Here is a 15,965-nt window from a genome sequence, read left to right on the forward strand (position 1 = left end):
CATTTTTCTTAAATTCTGTGCCCCAACCATATGTAAACATTTGACACTAACGGAGAGAGTATTTTTGTTTCGATTACCGACTTTTATACTAACATCGAGGGCACATTATTTTTCAATTATTTTCGGCTTAATACACCTGGTCCACCCTTCCCCTAAAAAAACTTTTAAAATGCAGACCACTCATTTGTTACCCCGAAAACACTTTAATCTTCAGTTTTGTTATTGATTGAATTGGTCAAAAGCGTTGTTCATATCTTTTCTCTCTTTTTTGGTCAAAAACAAATTTGTTTTCTTGTAGATATGGTTGAGGTACTAGTTTCTTTTGCTGTAAAAAGACTCGGAGAGTTGTTAATCTCCGAAGCCAGACTTTTGTATGAAGTGAGGGACCAAATTATGGAGATCCAACGTGAGCTCGAACGGATGCACTGTTTCCTAGAAGAAGCTGATAAGAAGCAAATTCTGGATAAAAGAGTGAAAAAATGGGTGGCAGAAATAAGAGAACTTGCTTTTAGAGTACAAGATGTTATTGAGATTTTTGCTCTTGAAGTGCCAAGTCTTTCAACTAGGAAGCAAAAAATAGGCTTCAAAATGATGTTGAGAAGATGTTGTTGCATGTTGAGTGAAGCATTAAGCCGTCACAAGATTGATACTGATATTAATGGCATAAAATCTGAGCTTGCTAATCTCACAGAAAGGCTCCCAACATATGGTATTACAGAAGGTCTAGCAGAAGGAGAAACCTCAATTTCACTAGTCAACTTGAAAAGCCGGAGGAATTTTTATTCTCACGATGTCGAAAAGGATTTTGTTGGCATGCAAAAGGAAATAGGGCAACTTATCAGTCATTTGAAGAAGGAAGACAAGGGTTATGAAGTTATCTCTATTTGCGGAATGGGTGGTCTAGGTAAAACTACCCTAGCTAAAAAACTTTATAATCATGCTCAAGTGAGATCTTGTTTTAAAGCTTTTGCTTGGGTATGTATTACTCAACAATTTGAGAGGGAAAAGGTTCTCATGGGAGTTCTCAGAGAACTTGTACCTGCTGAAAGGAAGGAAGAAGTTTCAATGATGGACGATTCCAAACTGGTCAAAGAACTCTACAATCTTCAACAAGAAAAAAAATGCTTAATAGTCATTGATGATATATGGACAATTAATTCTTGGAGAAGCATCAGATCTGCATTTCCAGTTGGAAATACAAGTGGCAGCAAAATATTGCTCACAACCCGTAATGTAAAGGTGGCCAATATCGGTTCAGTTTATAAAATTGAGGGTTTGACGGAAGAGGAGGGATGGCAACTTCTAGCTAAGAAAGCGAAAATAAATTACATTCCAGGTTAGTTTACAAAAGAGCTTGGCTTTATTTAGTCATACTACATGATGCATACATATTAAGTATTAATTGAATGTGATTTGCAGAAAACAGGCAGGCCTCTGAGATGGAAAGGATAGGAAGGAACATGGTTAAAAGATGCAAAGGTTTACCGCTAGCTATTTCATCACTAGGAGGAATGCTTAAAGGCAAATTGTTGAGTGAGTGGAAGAAAGTACTCGGAGATATTTCTTTTTACTTGGACAAAGGTGAAGGTATAGCTAATGACAATGAATATAATACGGTGACACAAGTTTTAGGGTTGAGCTACGATAGTTTACCTCCTCGTTTGAGGCACTGTTTTCTTTGTTTTGCCAATCACAAGGAGGATGAAGAAATTAGGACCGAAGATCTGTACATGTTTTGGGTGGCAGAAGGTCTCATTTCAGCGGAAGATAAAGCAGAAAACGAGATGATGTTGGATGTAGCTGAACGCTATCTAGATGAATTAGCGAATAGAAGTCTTGTTCAAGTTGAAGCAAGTGAAAATGATGGAGCATCCTGGTCAAAGTACAGAACATGTCATGTTCATGATCTTATTCGAGACTTATGTTTGTCTAAAGTTAAGGAGGAAAATTTTATCAGTGTTATTTACTTGCCACATGATTATGTTGAAGATGTATCGAAAGGAAGTATAACACGCAGATTGTGTATTCGTTCCAATCATGAAAGGGATTATGAATCACTTTTTCCTAATGGTTTGAACGTGTCAATATTAGGATCCTATGATCACCATGTGATTTCACGTGTTCGATCCATTTCTATTTGGTATGATCGTAGCAAAGATACCGCTAGAGTGTTGTCGAATGCTACTTTTAGTCTCGAGAAATTCAAGCTGCTCCGAGTGTTGACAATGAGGAGATTAGTAGTTTCTACACAAAATGTAAGACAAATATCTGAGCTAGTCTACCTGAATTATCTGTCTTTAGCTGAGTGTAGGCTGGAAGAGCTGTCTTCTTCAATAGGTAACCTGCAAAATTTGGAAACACTTGATCTGAGGATGCGTGATACCATTAGAATCCCAAATGTTCTAAGTAAGTTAAAACAGTTAAAGCACTTGTACCTTCCTGAATACTTCGAAGAATATGGCATAGTTGAGAAGTTGAGATTTGAAGGGCTGAATGAATTAGAGCTGCTATACAATTACGACACAGTGCATTGTGATGAACATGATCTCATTCAATTACCCAAGCTCCAGGTTTTTCGTGGAATAATAGAAGTTAAGGACATCCTCACAAAGGATATCATTAATTTCATCAAGTCCAAGGAATTGCGCCACTCACATCTTGTTTTTCAAGGTGAAGGAGAACTCTCTTTACTATTGTTGTTGGAGTGCTGTTTCATAAATAATTTAGTGATAAGTACTCGTATCTGCTCATTTCCAGCGGAGTATGACCACACTCGATTTTCTGTGCAACTCACACAGCTACAGTTTTTGAGTTGTAAAATGGAGAAAGACCCAATGCTGTTACTGAAGAAACTTCCCAACCTGCGTACTCTCTATCTAGGTGAAGATGCATATTTGGGTGAAGAGTTGGTATGTTCTGCTACGGGGTTCCTACAACTTCAACAATTAGATCTCCAGAATTTGTCGGGCTTAAGAAGGTGGAGGGTGGATGAAGGTGTTATGCCAAATCTCTATTCGTTAAGGATTAATGGATGCCAACTGTTGGAGATGCTTCCCCGAGGATTGAGTTACCTCACTGCTCTAAAACACCTCCATATTACTTGTATGCCTACTGCATTCACAAATAGGGTTAAAGTAATAGACGGAGTAGAAGGTGAAGATTTTCACAAAGTTCGTTGCATTCCTAATGTATTAGTAATAGATTAGGAAAATAAAAGTTCTCTGCTGTTTGTTTTGCTTTACCCAAATTTGAATACATTCTTGTCTCTGTATGATTGTTACTGACTGAGTATCTGTTATAGTGATATTATACAACCCTTCAGCAACCATCTTAGTCTGCACAACGAAATTATTCAGATTCATTTTGATTTCTTGATCTTCAGGCAAATTAATGGTTTGGTCAGCGTCAGAAGAGTCGTTCTCTAACACCTGAGGTTTTAGAGTAACTGGTTCGACTCAGGTTCGATCTCTGCCACCCCCAATATTCTCACAATTTATCGTGGCACGAATGACAAATTAATGCTCCAAAGATGGGCGCCCGTGATCCATTCTTCGACCCATAAATGAGCTTTCGAGTGAGGGGGAGTGTTAGAATGATCATTCTCTAACAGCTTGAGATTTTAGAGTAACTGGTTCCTCGACAGTTCATGCATGAACACTCTGTGTTTGATGCAGCCAAAGAACTTGGCATCCCTCAGAAAAGTCCTTAGGCTGTAGGCAACTTGCAGCCAAGAACCCAACAGTAGGAACCACAAACGACATTTTAACTTCATGACTGTTTTAATTCTAGAACATTATTCTTCAAACTTCAGTGTGACATCTTCTCTATTGTAACTTAAAGATCAACCCTTCTTCTTCCCTACTACTTTTAAAATCAAAGTCACAGATAGAACTAGGGAAATTATATCAAGACTATACATAAAATGCACTACAACTAAAATCATACTCCCTCTGTTTCTTTTTAATAGTAGCTTGACTTTACTGCCCTCATTTATAAGTGTTTTGGCCGTATAGTTAAAATAATAATTTTTAAACTTTTTTTCTGAATAAAAATATATAATTTAAACTTTAATTTACAATAATAATAATAATAATAATTTTTACTATACGGTCAAGAAAATTAAGCCTCAAACTGGAAGCTAAACTTTGGAACATAAATATACCAGCATTGCTGATCCATCTCAAGTTGAGTATGAGAACACATTTTCTTTATTGCCAGGCAGAACCTGGAAGCAAATTTACAATAGCTATATTATGTAAGCTCCAACTGTCATTCAGGCATTGTCTGCAACCTTATATGAAGTGTGTTTTATTTATAAACAATAAATAAAAAATTTAGGAAAAAAAATAGGGGTGTTTTGAAAAATACCCAAGTCTAAAAACATTTTTGCAAAAATACTGTTATTTTTTAAAAAAATTTGCAAAAATACTTTTTAATTTGCAAATTAAAATACGGTTTTTTGGCAACTGGAATCAACTGCATGCAACTTTTGACGAGTTTGTGCAACTAAATGTAACCTCAAATCAATTAAAAAAACTTTATTCAACTAGTTGCATATGGTTGATTTTGGTTGATTCCGTATTTTTGCAAAAAAAAAATCAGAAGATAGTAAAATCACAAAAAAACTTAGAAAGGTTAGTATTTTTGGTAAATTCTCAAAAAAATAACAATTAGGATAATAAACATTTGTATTAAAAAAATAAGTAAATTTACGAATAATATAAAAATATACGTAAATAAAGGACCCCTACATCACACGGGTTTAAAATTAATCTCTGGTCTCTACTGTTTTATATGGGGAAGTGCAACATAATGGGAGTGGACCGTTCAAGTGTTCGGCCCAATTTTACTAGATCATCACGAAACTCTTATTATAGGATAAGAATCAAGATTTTGAATATAAAAAAGAGCAAATATTTTAATGTCATGTAATATCTAGAATTTCTCCTAACATCTAGAATTTTAAGCAAGTATATATTTTTTCTCTTGAGAAGATTGAGAGTGCTATTAATTTTGATAATGAAATTTTATGTATATTTTAGTTCTCTTACACAAAATACAGAAAATATGATATAATAAATGAAGTTAACAACTCTAAAATATTTTTTGTACACTTTTTTCAAAATAATAGGTGTATTTAAAAATTTGTTGTTATTATTTACATAATGTTAATACCGTAGATTAGAGAAAATTAATGGTATAATAATAATTCAGTATTTAAAAAAGGTTTTTGGAAAATTTTCTAAGAAATTCACCGTATATGTAAAAATACGAATGATTTAATAAAATTTTCTAAGAATTTCAGCGAATCTGTAAAATACGACTGGCTGAATTTAATTTTTGTAACAACCCACGCTTCCGGACGATTAATTCTAAACCAAAACTAAAATAAAATACAATTTACTAATACGAAAATCTATTACAAAGGTGTCTATTACAAAAGCGCAGCTAACGGAAACGGTCCAAAAGTCAATCTACTCCAAAACTAAGGTCCTCGAACTCCAATGCTATACAACTCGAATCTCGGACGAAACCTGAAATTGTAAGTAATGAGCTATACAGCCCAGCAAGAAAATAATCGATCCAACTAGTAGGCCAAGTAACACATACACATATTAAAAAAATACGATAATTAATATGATACGATATAAGAAACAAACACTTTTGATACATATTCTTATTCTTATTCGATACACATAGCACATAAACAACAATAATTCAAAATCCATAACCCATGTCACGACCACTACAACCCGGTGATAACGGTCCTAAATTTTCATAAAACTGTCACTACAATCCGGTGACTGCGGTCCTAAATTCTTATTCGATATTTTCACAAACCATGGCACAAATCAGAGATCTAAAATTATCGTCTACACACCACATATATACAACAATACGTATACTTGTAACACATAATACATTCAAAAATATCATCACTTAGCCCATATTTTGATAATCAAATATAAACGCATAACATACAATTTTGAAAACACTAGTAAGATCGATCGAAAACTTACCTTAAAATCTGACCAGATCTGAATATAGCCTTTTTGACCTACTAAACGACGTTATCTTGAAAAACACGAAACACGAAAGTTGAAGATAACGAAAAGACCTCTCTGAAAAGTCCAAAATCACTGAATTCTGACTTACTATGAATTTTCTACGAATTTTACAAGAGTGCTGATTTATGTGAATAAAACCCTACGAATTTTATTAATTAAGGTGAGGAAGACGAATAGGGTGTATTTATAACGAGACAAAACCCTATATCTTAACCTACAAGTTATCCATATTAGAATCTGATCCAAATTTTAGGCCCATTATTCTAATTCAATTTTAAATCCTAATCTTAATCAAATTTTAATACTTTTTATTCTATTATTCTATTATCAATCTAATTTTAAAAATTACGGGATATTACAATTTTGGACAAGATTTAATTTATACGCAATGATTGAATTAATTTTGGACAAAGATTTGATTTTTATCCAAATACTTATGGATTGTAAGATAATTGGCTTAGTTTATTCTAAAAGGAAAATGCTATATACCCCAAATTTTTACCCAAAAATTTCCCCAAATCCGATGTAAAAATTAATGATATAATAATAATTCAGTATTTAAAAAAGGATTTTGGAAAATTTTCTAAAAAATTCACTTTGTAAAAATACGAATGATTGAATAAAATTTTCTAAGAATTTCAGCTTATCTGTAAAGATATGACTGGTTGAATTAAATTTGGACAGGATTTAATTTATACACAATGATTGAATTAATTTTGGACAAAGATTTGATTTTATCCAAATACGTATGAAATGTAAGATAATTGGTTTAATTTAGCAAAGATATGACCGATTGAATAAATTTTTCTAAAAAAATTAACGTATATGTAAAGATACTAACGGATTAAAATAATTTTATACAAAATTTAATTTACATTCACCAAACAAGTAATTTTAGATAAAAATCTAAGTGTGTCCAAAAATACATATGACATGAAAGATAATTGGCTTGACACCTAATAAAATCTTGCCAAAAATATAAAAACGGGAATTATGGTAATAACATAGGATATTTATTTAACACATAATTTGTACTGGATGTTCATTGTTACTCAAACCGCCTGAAGACAAGACAGAGCAAGACAACCAAGTTGTAGAGGTGATCATTCAGACACGCATCTAACTGTAATCTGTTTTGTTTGTCTCATTATCATGACATACATATAAATCTCCAAAAAGACTCATCACTTGTTCACTAGTGCACTGTACTTATGACGCATGCTCATACACTATTCTTATGTTGGACTCCCTCCTCCCTAAAAACGTTTCCTATTTGTATTGTACACGTTTGCCGATGCACAATTTTGATTGTTAATATCTTTAATTTTGTATTAGTATTAAATATTAAAATTTCATTGTATTAAAGTACTCATAAATACGAATTCAACAAGATCACTCATAACTATATTTGATCTTATAGACTAGTCGTAAATTAGTAGTCAATCGCTTCCGATGAACAGGAAACGGGAAACGTTTAACGGGACGGAGGGAGTATATGTTTATAGTTTTATGTGTTTGTAATTTTTTTTTGGATAATTATTTTATGTGTTATAAATTATTGAATGGTCTTATGATATGCAGGATATCTCAGACTTGATAGCAACTTGAAAAAATTAATGGAAAATATAGTATACATGTGTTGTTCTTGCAAGTTGTTGAATACTTTCTTTGATTGAGACTAGAACATGACCCTCTTATCAACCTTTTATGTTTGGAAGCTTGTTTTTTGGGAAAACATTGATTTTGTTTGTCAAAAATTGATGCTTTTTTTTGGTGTGGTCGTGTGGACTTATTTGATTTTAGTTGATTTCGGGTGTTTCGGAATTAGGAAAACTTAATTTTGGGATTTAAGGGTACTTCGGTGTGTATTTCAATTGTTTTATATGGCTTAATACTAAAATATAGAGTGATCCCAAGGAAGATCTCGGCCAATTTTGGGGTGACAATGTCTGGCACGAGGGATATATAATCCGTAAGCACCCAAGCCAAAATCTATTTTTGGATTGTAAAATTTTTTTTATTAGTACATCATCAATTGGTGAATCACACTTGTGACTTTTGTAACTTAAGTTAGTGCATCACTTGCACTAGTTGAGTGACTAACTCAGATGAATGTTAATCAAGTAACATATGGTGACATGAACAGCATCATATTTATGAACTGATTTTGTCTTTATCATCTGCTGATATGTTTATTATGGTTTTAGCTAAATGTTGTTATTGACAAACTAGAAAAGATTGAAATTCACTCATTATTATGAGTTTCATATACTGTGAAAGAGAGTTTTCTGCTGCAGTAATATTGTATAGAACTGTTTTAATTCTGTAACTTTGCTCTGTTTTTAAATGAAAAATAAGGACTCTGGTTATTCGATTGCATTTTCGTTTCTCTCGTAATTTTTTATTCGATTGCATTTTCGTTTTCCTCGTAATTTTTTATGCTAAGTGTCTCTTACATTTTTCGCAGCAAAAATTTGGAGTTTGTTTCTATTTCCGTATTTCATGGTCTGATGCATCTACTTCTCATAATTCCTGACTATTACTAGTTGTTCCTCATACATTTTTATTTGAATCCCAAATTCAGTTTCTTTTCTCGAGAATTCTTTAGTTGTCACAAGTCAACATATATATTTCAGATTTTAACTTGAGTCGATGTGCAATGTATCTTGTATATCTCATTAACTTGTCGACATACAATCTATTATAGGCTGAATGAGTCGTAACGAATCCATTGAGTTCTCCAAATGGAGCAGAGAACAAAATAAGATGTTTGAGTATGGTATAGCAACTTATCCCGAGAATTCAGAAGATCGATGGGAGAAAATTGCTGCTGACATTCCTGGGAAATCTGTAGAAGATGTCAAGAGACACTATGACCTCCTAGTTAATGATATTGAAAGAATTGAGTATGGCTGCGTGCCACTGCCGTGTTACAGTTCCACTTTAGATGTCGTAACAGTCATAGTGGATGATGAAGAAAATAGTAAGAAAGCTGACAACATTAACCAATTCAGTGCTGATAGTGGGAAAGCTTCACGGACAGAGCAGGAGCGCCGCAAAGGGACTCCGTGGACAGCGGATGAGCACAGGTAAGTTCTATTACAACTTTGTATATTTTTAGTTCTTAAAGTGTACTCTTTCTTTGGAAACAATTAGAAGTTGAGATTTTATAATTATCGGTACATTTTAAATTTCTTTAGACTTGTTGGTCATGTTCAACCATATGTTTAAAAATCTGGAATAAGTTGTCAAAAGAACACATGGGAATTGCATTTTACCTGCTTGCTGTTATACGAGAGGTAGATAGATAGATTGCGAGAGGGAAGTGCTCTGATGGCTTGTATATCTCTCAATTTTATTTCCCATGATCCCATCATTCTTGGAAACTCAGATGGTCAGGTGCTATTTATCGCACTAGAACATGCTCTTATGAATGTTTCGGGATTGTCATATTGAGTTAGTACAAACTAGTAATCAATCTTTACAGAGAAAAATCATCCGAGTAGAGAGAGGTGAGCAAGTAGGGCATCTCGGGAATTATGCTTGATTCATTCTAGTCTTTGCTAGAACTGAGAACCCCCTGCCAAAGGGCAAGTCTTGTTATGTTATTTATATGCATGTGGTATGAAAGTACTGGTATATAATGTATTTGTCTTTCTTTTTTTCTTGCAATTTATAACTTTTTTATTGAGAACCATATTGGATTGCTATTATAGGTGTATATCGCTTTTTCACACAGTTGGGTTGTTTCTGATCATTTGTTTAACTGTTCTGTTACTAATGAAATCTTTTCTTTTTGTGACAAACCAGGAATTTTCTTCTTGGTCTGGAGAAATATGGTAAAGGTGATTGGCGAAGTATATCAAGGAACTTTGTGGTGACAAGAACACCTACACAAGTTGCCAGCCATGCACAAAAGTACTTCATTCGATTAAACTCCGTAAACAAAGGCAGGAGGAGAACAAGCATTCATGATATTACTAATGTCAAAATCAGCGACGAATCAGTTTTCAAAGGGCCAATCACCAGTCACGCAAATGGTTCACCTGGAGGAGATCGGGATGGTAGGACAACCATCGGGCAACCAGTAGGAGGACATCTTATCTCAGCAGTTGAAACACCGGTGAATCTTCCCCAACCATCACATATGGAATTTGTTTCAAGAGCCTCGGTTCCTGGACAAATTATTCCGCGTCCCTCAGTTAACATCGGTTTCACGGGATATCCAATGCCTCATAATCATAGGTAAAGAGAAAAGAAGTAGAAAAAAGGGTAGGGGAAATATAGCTCATGCTCATTTGCTGGTAGAATGCAACTTTGCAGTAAGTTTCAGAGATGTTCTTTTTAGATTTTTAATGTCATTTCTTTTTTAAGTACAACTTTGCAGCATTGAAGTATACTTATTGTCTTCTGGGGTTTGCAATAAATTGGATTTTTGGTATTTAGCTCTATTTGTACTTTGGCACATATTTAAATTCATTTAGCTATATATTTATTTACTTTGTGCCTGTATTTAGTACTGAGAAATGTGAGTTTACCCATGAAAGCTAGAAATGTTTGTGGACTTTTTTCGTTTTTACGCAATGTTGAACTGCAAAGTATTGTTCTTTTTACGCGTTATAGAAGCGCAGGGAGTTTTAGGTCTTGGAAAAGAAAATGTAGAATTTTTGAGTCCAGGGAATGTGTCGTTTGATGCTGTAAGGTTCTTGATGAGAAATCTGAGTGGAATGTTGTTTCTGTAATGACTGATTACTTTTCTCGGTGTAATCGGCATAAAGAGGTTACTTGTTTGTTTATAAGGATGCTTGAACTGGATGTTAGGCCCAATGAGTTTACATTTGGCATTGTAGTGCCTTCGTCCACGATGTTGAAAGACCTAAATTTGGGTAAGCAATTTCATGGTTTTGCTACCGAGGCAGGGCTTGCTTCAAATTTGTTTGTGGGTAGTGTATTGTTGAGTCTCTATGCTAAGTTGAGTGCGATTGAGGAAGCTCAGAGGGTGTTTGAAGATACTCGTAATCCGAATGTGGTTTCTTACACAACTTTAATGTGCGGGTACCTTGAGAAACGTAGGTTTGATGATGCTCTTAGTATTTTTAGGGTGATGCCGGAGAGAAATGCTGTGTCCTGGAATGCTATGATTAGTGGGTATAGTCAAAAGGGGTATAATGAAGAGACTGTTAATCATTTTATTGAGATGTTCAGGGAAGGTTTGATGCCTAATCAATGTACATTTCCATGTGCTATTGTTGCAGCTGCTAATATAGCTTCAATCAGAATGGGAAGAAGTTTTCATGCTTGTGCCATCAAGTACTTAGGTAGCTTTGATGTGTTTGTTTCCAATTCACTAATTAGCTTCTATGCCAAATGTGGAAGCATGGATGACAGTTTATTGGTTTTTAATAATCTTCCACAAAAAAATGTTGTTTCTTGGAATCTATGTTACCCGAACTCTTCATTTTACCTTCAAGTACCCGTGTCGGAAACTCGACACTCGGACATGGACACTCGGATTTGGACACTTATTTTAGACTAAAAACATGTATATTTTTCAACATATTGCAAAGTCCGATAATTGGACACGTATCCATGTCGGACACTTCTAGCCGAGTCCGAGTAACATAGCTTGGAATGCTTTATTAAGTGGTTTTGCACAAAATGGAAGAGGAGAGGAAGCTCTGCATTTCTACAATAAAATATTAAAATGCTTTCATCGAGTATTAAACCTGATGGTGTTACTCTTCTTGGGATCTTATTTGCTTGCAACCTTGCTGGACTTGTCGATGAGGGTTATTTATGCTTCAATCAGGCAAGACTTCAGGACCCTGTCATGCTAAAGCCAGAACATTATTCTTGTATGGTTGATTTGCTTTCTCGGTCTGGACCCTTTGTTGAAGCTGAGAAGTTCATTCAAGATTTGCCTTCTGATCCTGGAATTGGACTCTGGAAAGCATTGCTAGGAGGCTGACAGATCCACTCAAATATGGAGTTGGGGAAGTTTGCAGCCCAAAAGATACTGGACTTGGAGCCTGAAGATGTGTCATCATATGTTTTGCTGTCAAATGCACATTCTGCTGCTGAAAGATGGCAAAACGTGTCAATGGTGAGAAACAAGACGATCGAGAAAGGATTACAGAGGGTTCCTACCAAGAGTTTAAAACTAATTACAATATATAGGAGTACAAGTTCTCGATTTATGTCTATCATTTTCATTTCTTTAGGGGCTTATGGATACAATTTTAAACTTTAAGGTTTAAAACATACGTTTTAAACTTGTCTGAGACTGGTTAATTACTGAAATAGCCTCGCTGTTATGTAACGTTATCTGACCAGTCTCGGCCAAAGGGTAAAAAAGCACATTTCGGATACCCGAGGGCTGAAAAAATACGCTTTCAAACTTCAGGGCTTTATGGGTACACTGGTGCAAACGTTGAGGCTGAAAAGGTCATATTAAGCCTATATAAATTCAGATACAGGATTCATTAATTAGTATAAGACATTTTTACCAGGTCAAATTTATAATAATTTTTCTTTTAAACAAATTTATCCTAATAATATGTGAGAAACTGAGAATCAATTTTCATTACATGCTGCATTTATCAGAAAAAAGCTCTGCAACATCCTGTATTGAAGATTCAGATTCAATTCTAAATCATTCACACACATGCACACACAATAGAACCTTCAAAACACACACACAAGTCACAACATATTAGAGGTTAGAGAGATGAGCGGCAAGAGGGTATTAATAATTGGAGGAACAGGGTATGTAGGTCAGCATCTTTTAGAAGGATTATCAAATACAGCCTTTGAGAAAGGCATTGATCTTGCTTTTACCCATCACAGCAATCTTCCTCCTGAGCCATTGATTAAAGCCATTCATTCCCATTGTCTTGCTTTCCCTGTTGATTTACGCAACGGAGATGGTTTCGATGCCATTTCCCTATCATTTGGCCAGGTGATCTTCTTTCAATTTCGTGTTTTATAGGAGTACTATATTTTGCTTATTGTTTGCATGCATGCTTGTTTTTCCAATATTGCACTGTTTCTCGTTTTTTATTTGCATGTTGCGCTTGTGCATAGCTGCTGTGTGTGTTTTGTTATCGTTAAATACTCGAGCATTACAAGGTTGAGGATAGACCTGGTTTTGTTGGTAGGCTTACCTCTAAGTATCAGAACTTTTTTTGGTTAAGGTCAATTACATGAAATTTAAATATTCACGCACATATTTGCCTCCACCGAGACTTGAACCCTAAACATTTGGTGATTAGGGACTAGTTGTATCCGCTGCTGAACCTAGCTACACCGCCCCCACCCCCACCCCCATTCCAACCCAAATACCATAAGGCCTAACCCTGCGAGCCAGATATAGTGGGTATGTTTGCTTTGGGTTCGTGTACTTTTGTGTTTTTTTACATTCTGTTTGTTTTTCATGGATGTTCATAATTACCACTCAATCTTCGATATTATCAACTGATACTAGTTTTTCTTATAATTATTGGCAATATGTACAATAGTTTATCTATCTATGGAGTGCATAAATTGAAGATTCATTTTAATGTTTTTTGGTATGTGGGGTAATTTGTTTCTATGTTTGTTGGTTTAAAATTTCAGCCTGATGTGGTGGTCAATCTTGCTGCACTCTCTGTACCTCGTGCCTGCGAGATGGATCCTGTTACTGCTATGTGTGTCAATGTGCCATCTGCACTTATTGAATGGTTATTAACTTTCGACGATGACAGTACTCTTCTGATTCATTTTTCCACTGATCATGGTACAAAGAAGAGAACAATTTTTTTTATCCCCTAGTTCTGTTCTATACTCGAGGAAAGCTAATCTCTAAAGATTATTATTTTGCAAATTGTATATAACATAAAAGTAATAATGTTAGGAGTGTGATTGAAAGTTGCAGACTTATAGGCTATAGCTCATTAGGTTATAATCATTTTAGCTTAAATCCTTCACAATTCTATCATACCATATATCTTCTAGTTTGCTAAATTTTAAAAATTGCATATTAAAAAAGTATCACAAGTTTAACAGGCTAAATTTCTGTTGGCCATAGTGGAACTGTTGCACTTGTCATCTTCATTAGTAAGAGACTGAAGCTTTTTTACTGTAGTTTATGAAAGTTATAAAAGTTATAGCTCTCGTATTTGCTATATCGAGACTGAAGCTGCTTTACTGCAGTTTATGAAGGGGTAAAATCCTTCTACAAGGAAGAGGATGAGACTGCTCCAGTGAATGTATATGGGAGGTCCAAAGCTGAATCAGAGCATTTCATATCTGCAAACTGGGCCAACTTTGCAATTCTGAGAAGCAGTATCATATATGGGCCACAGACTGCTGCACCTGTTCGTAAGTCGCTTCCGGTTCAGGTGCTTTAGCTTAAAAGACATACCTTCTCTTTTATGTTATTCAGTGAAATGTTAGGAATATTTTAATATATTGTTTCGAGTATACTAAATTTCCATATGAACATGAAACTGAGCAGTACATTGAATGTATGAAACTGACTTTTAAAAGGCAAATGTATTCTAGATTATGGATGCATAATTGCATATCACTTAAAAATCTTATTGTTGAATACCTGATGAATGCAGTGGCTTGATAGTCTTCTTGCCAAAGGACGACAAGTTGAATTTTGTCGTGATGAATTTCGTTGCCCTATCTATATCAACGATGTAGTGACCATCATACAAACTTTGACTTGCAGATGGATGTCAGGTTTGGCATTGTGCATTTTACATGTTCTACCTGCTGTTTTCATATATCTATGCACAATTAATCAGTATGTGGAGCACTGGAGCTGTTATGATAAGTTATAGTTACCACTTGGATCCATGGTGTTGATATGAAAACACATCACTTCTGTGCCATCCTTCAGATCACTTCACAAGAGCCTGAAGCCTAATTCTTCATAATCAGAGATTGAATCGGCCATGCAGTTCATCATATTCTAATCTGTTGTATCACATGATTACTGGATAACTTGCATTGAATTTTAGTCACAATTCACTATAACATCACTGATTTACCTTCGTGCATATAATTCAATTGGTCCATTTTCCATTGTTTCATTCTTTCATTGTCTTTATGTTTGTTATGACACTATGTTTGTGTTATGTCCAGGATGTAATGAAATGCAACTGGTTCTGAATGTCGGGGGGCCAGACAGACTATCACGGCTCCAAATGGCAGAGACCGTGGCAGCTGTTAGAGGTTATAAAAGCTCATTACTCAAACCAATATCGGCTTCATTAGTAAGTCTACCCTAAAAACTGAACCCTGAATCAAAAGTTACTTTCTCAGTCATTGTATCATTGTTTACACTTCTGGTTAATCAGTTGTGCAAGTTGTGCCCTTGCCAGAAAGCACACAACATTCAATCAATCACACTCGCCTAATTGGATATCGATTTTCTCTGCTCCCTACACATCTGATATTTAGGTCTTTACTTTTCAGATTGATCGCGGTGTCAAGTCCCCTGCTGACATATCAATGGACATCAGCAAACTAATTCAAATGCTAGGCTTTTCTCCTATGAAATTTGAAGAAGGCGTCAGATTAACGTTCAGAAATGAAACTAACACCAGTTCTTAAATTTTAAAGCTCCAGATCTTGTAAATTTCATGCTAAATCACCTGTATAACAGTAATAGCCCTCACACTTTTGTTTTGTGAATTAAATTAGAAGAAACGTAGAATCAGCACACATCGAGACGATGGTTCATGCTTGGCAATTCGCAGTTTGAACCTAAAAGATACTTTACAATGTTGTAATGGTAATGTAAATACCAACTGAAATAAATATGAAGATTACTCTAAATCTGGGGACTCGGCATAAACATCTGCAGGCAAATACATGTTTCATCTCATGCAAATCATAAATATATAT

General features: G+C 34.8%; 3 protein-coding genes and 1 pseudogene across 4 annotated transcripts; all 4 read left to right on the plus strand.

Moving 5' to 3' along the window:
- Nucleotides 1–214: 214 nt before the first annotated feature.
- LOC141668375 (putative disease resistance protein At1g50180) lies at nt 215–3,267 on the plus strand. Of its 2 annotated transcripts, XM_074475244.1 has the most exons (3): nt 215–1,336; nt 1,420–2,670; nt 2,758–3,267. In XM_074475244.1, exons 1-3 carry the CDS (start codon nt 301–303, stop codon nt 3,204–3,206), a joined length of 2,736 nt encoding a protein of 911 aa, XP_074331345.1. In that variant the 5' UTR covers nt 215–300; the 3' UTR covers nt 3,207–3,267. The 2 variants fall into 2 exon arrangements, with proteins under 2 accessions (XP_074331345.1, XP_074331344.1); XM_074475243.1 differs by having other exon boundaries at nt 1,420–3,267.
- Nucleotides 3,268–8,622: 5,355 nt separating this feature from the next.
- Nucleotides 8,623–10,478, plus strand: LOC141668398 (transcription factor SRM1-like). Its single transcript, XM_074475275.1, has 2 exons — nt 8,623–9,157; nt 9,879–10,478. The coding sequence occupies exons 1-2, from the start codon at nt 8,781–8,783 to the stop codon at nt 10,315–10,317; spliced, it is 816 nt and encodes a 271-aa protein (XP_074331376.1). The 5' UTR covers nt 8,623–8,780; the 3' UTR covers nt 10,318–10,478.
- Nucleotides 10,479–10,651: 173 nt separating this feature from the next.
- LOC141664461 (pentatricopeptide repeat-containing protein At5g42450, mitochondrial-like) lies at nt 10,652–12,318 on the plus strand (annotated as a pseudogene).
- Nucleotides 12,319–12,527: 209 nt separating this feature from the next.
- Nucleotides 12,528–15,896, plus strand: LOC141668267 (uncharacterized). Its single transcript, XM_074475066.1, has 6 exons — nt 12,528–13,026; nt 13,683–13,842; nt 14,259–14,446; nt 14,672–14,795; nt 15,201–15,331; nt 15,534–15,896. The coding sequence occupies exons 1-6, from the start codon at nt 12,796–12,798 to the stop codon at nt 15,669–15,671; spliced, it is 972 nt and encodes a 323-aa protein (XP_074331167.1). The 5' UTR covers nt 12,528–12,795; the 3' UTR covers nt 15,672–15,896.
- Nucleotides 15,897–15,965: the final 69 nt, after the last annotated feature.

Source organism: Apium graveolens, chromosome 6 (genome assembly GCF_009905375.1).
Source record: "Apium graveolens cultivar Ventura chromosome 6, ASM990537v1, whole genome shotgun sequence".
NCBI classification, from domain to species: Eukaryota; Viridiplantae; Streptophyta; class Magnoliopsida; order Apiales; family Apiaceae; genus Apium; species Apium graveolens.

Bases quoted from the DNA above. Each gene is read 5' to 3' on its own strand.
- LOC141668267 (XM_074475066.1), top strand. From the start codon at position 12,796: ATGAGCGGCAAGAGGGTATTAATAATTGGAGGAACAGGGTATGTAGGT. The intron at 13,027-13,682 runs GTGATCTTCTTT...TTAAAATTTCAG, and splicing joins TTTCCCTATCATTTGGCCAG to CCTGATGTGGTGGTCAATCT. The intron at 13,843-14,258 runs GTACAAAGAAGA...GCTTTACTGCAG, and splicing joins TCATTTTTCCACTGATCATG to TTTATGAAGGGGTAAAATCC.
- LOC141668375 (XM_074475243.1), top strand. From the start codon at position 301: ATGGTTGAGGTACTAGTTTCTTTTGCTGTAAAAAGACTCGGAGAGTTG. The intron at 1,337-1,419 runs GTTAGTTTACAA...TGTGATTTGCAG, and splicing joins GAAAATAAATTACATTCCAG to AAAACAGGCAGGCCTCTGAG.
- LOC141668398 (XM_074475275.1), top strand. From the start codon at position 8,781: ATGAGTCGTAACGAATCCATTGAGTTCTCCAAATGGAGCAGAGAACAA. The intron at 9,158-9,878 runs GTAAGTTCTATT...GTGACAAACCAG, and splicing joins TGGACAGCGGATGAGCACAG to GAATTTTCTTCTTGGTCTGG.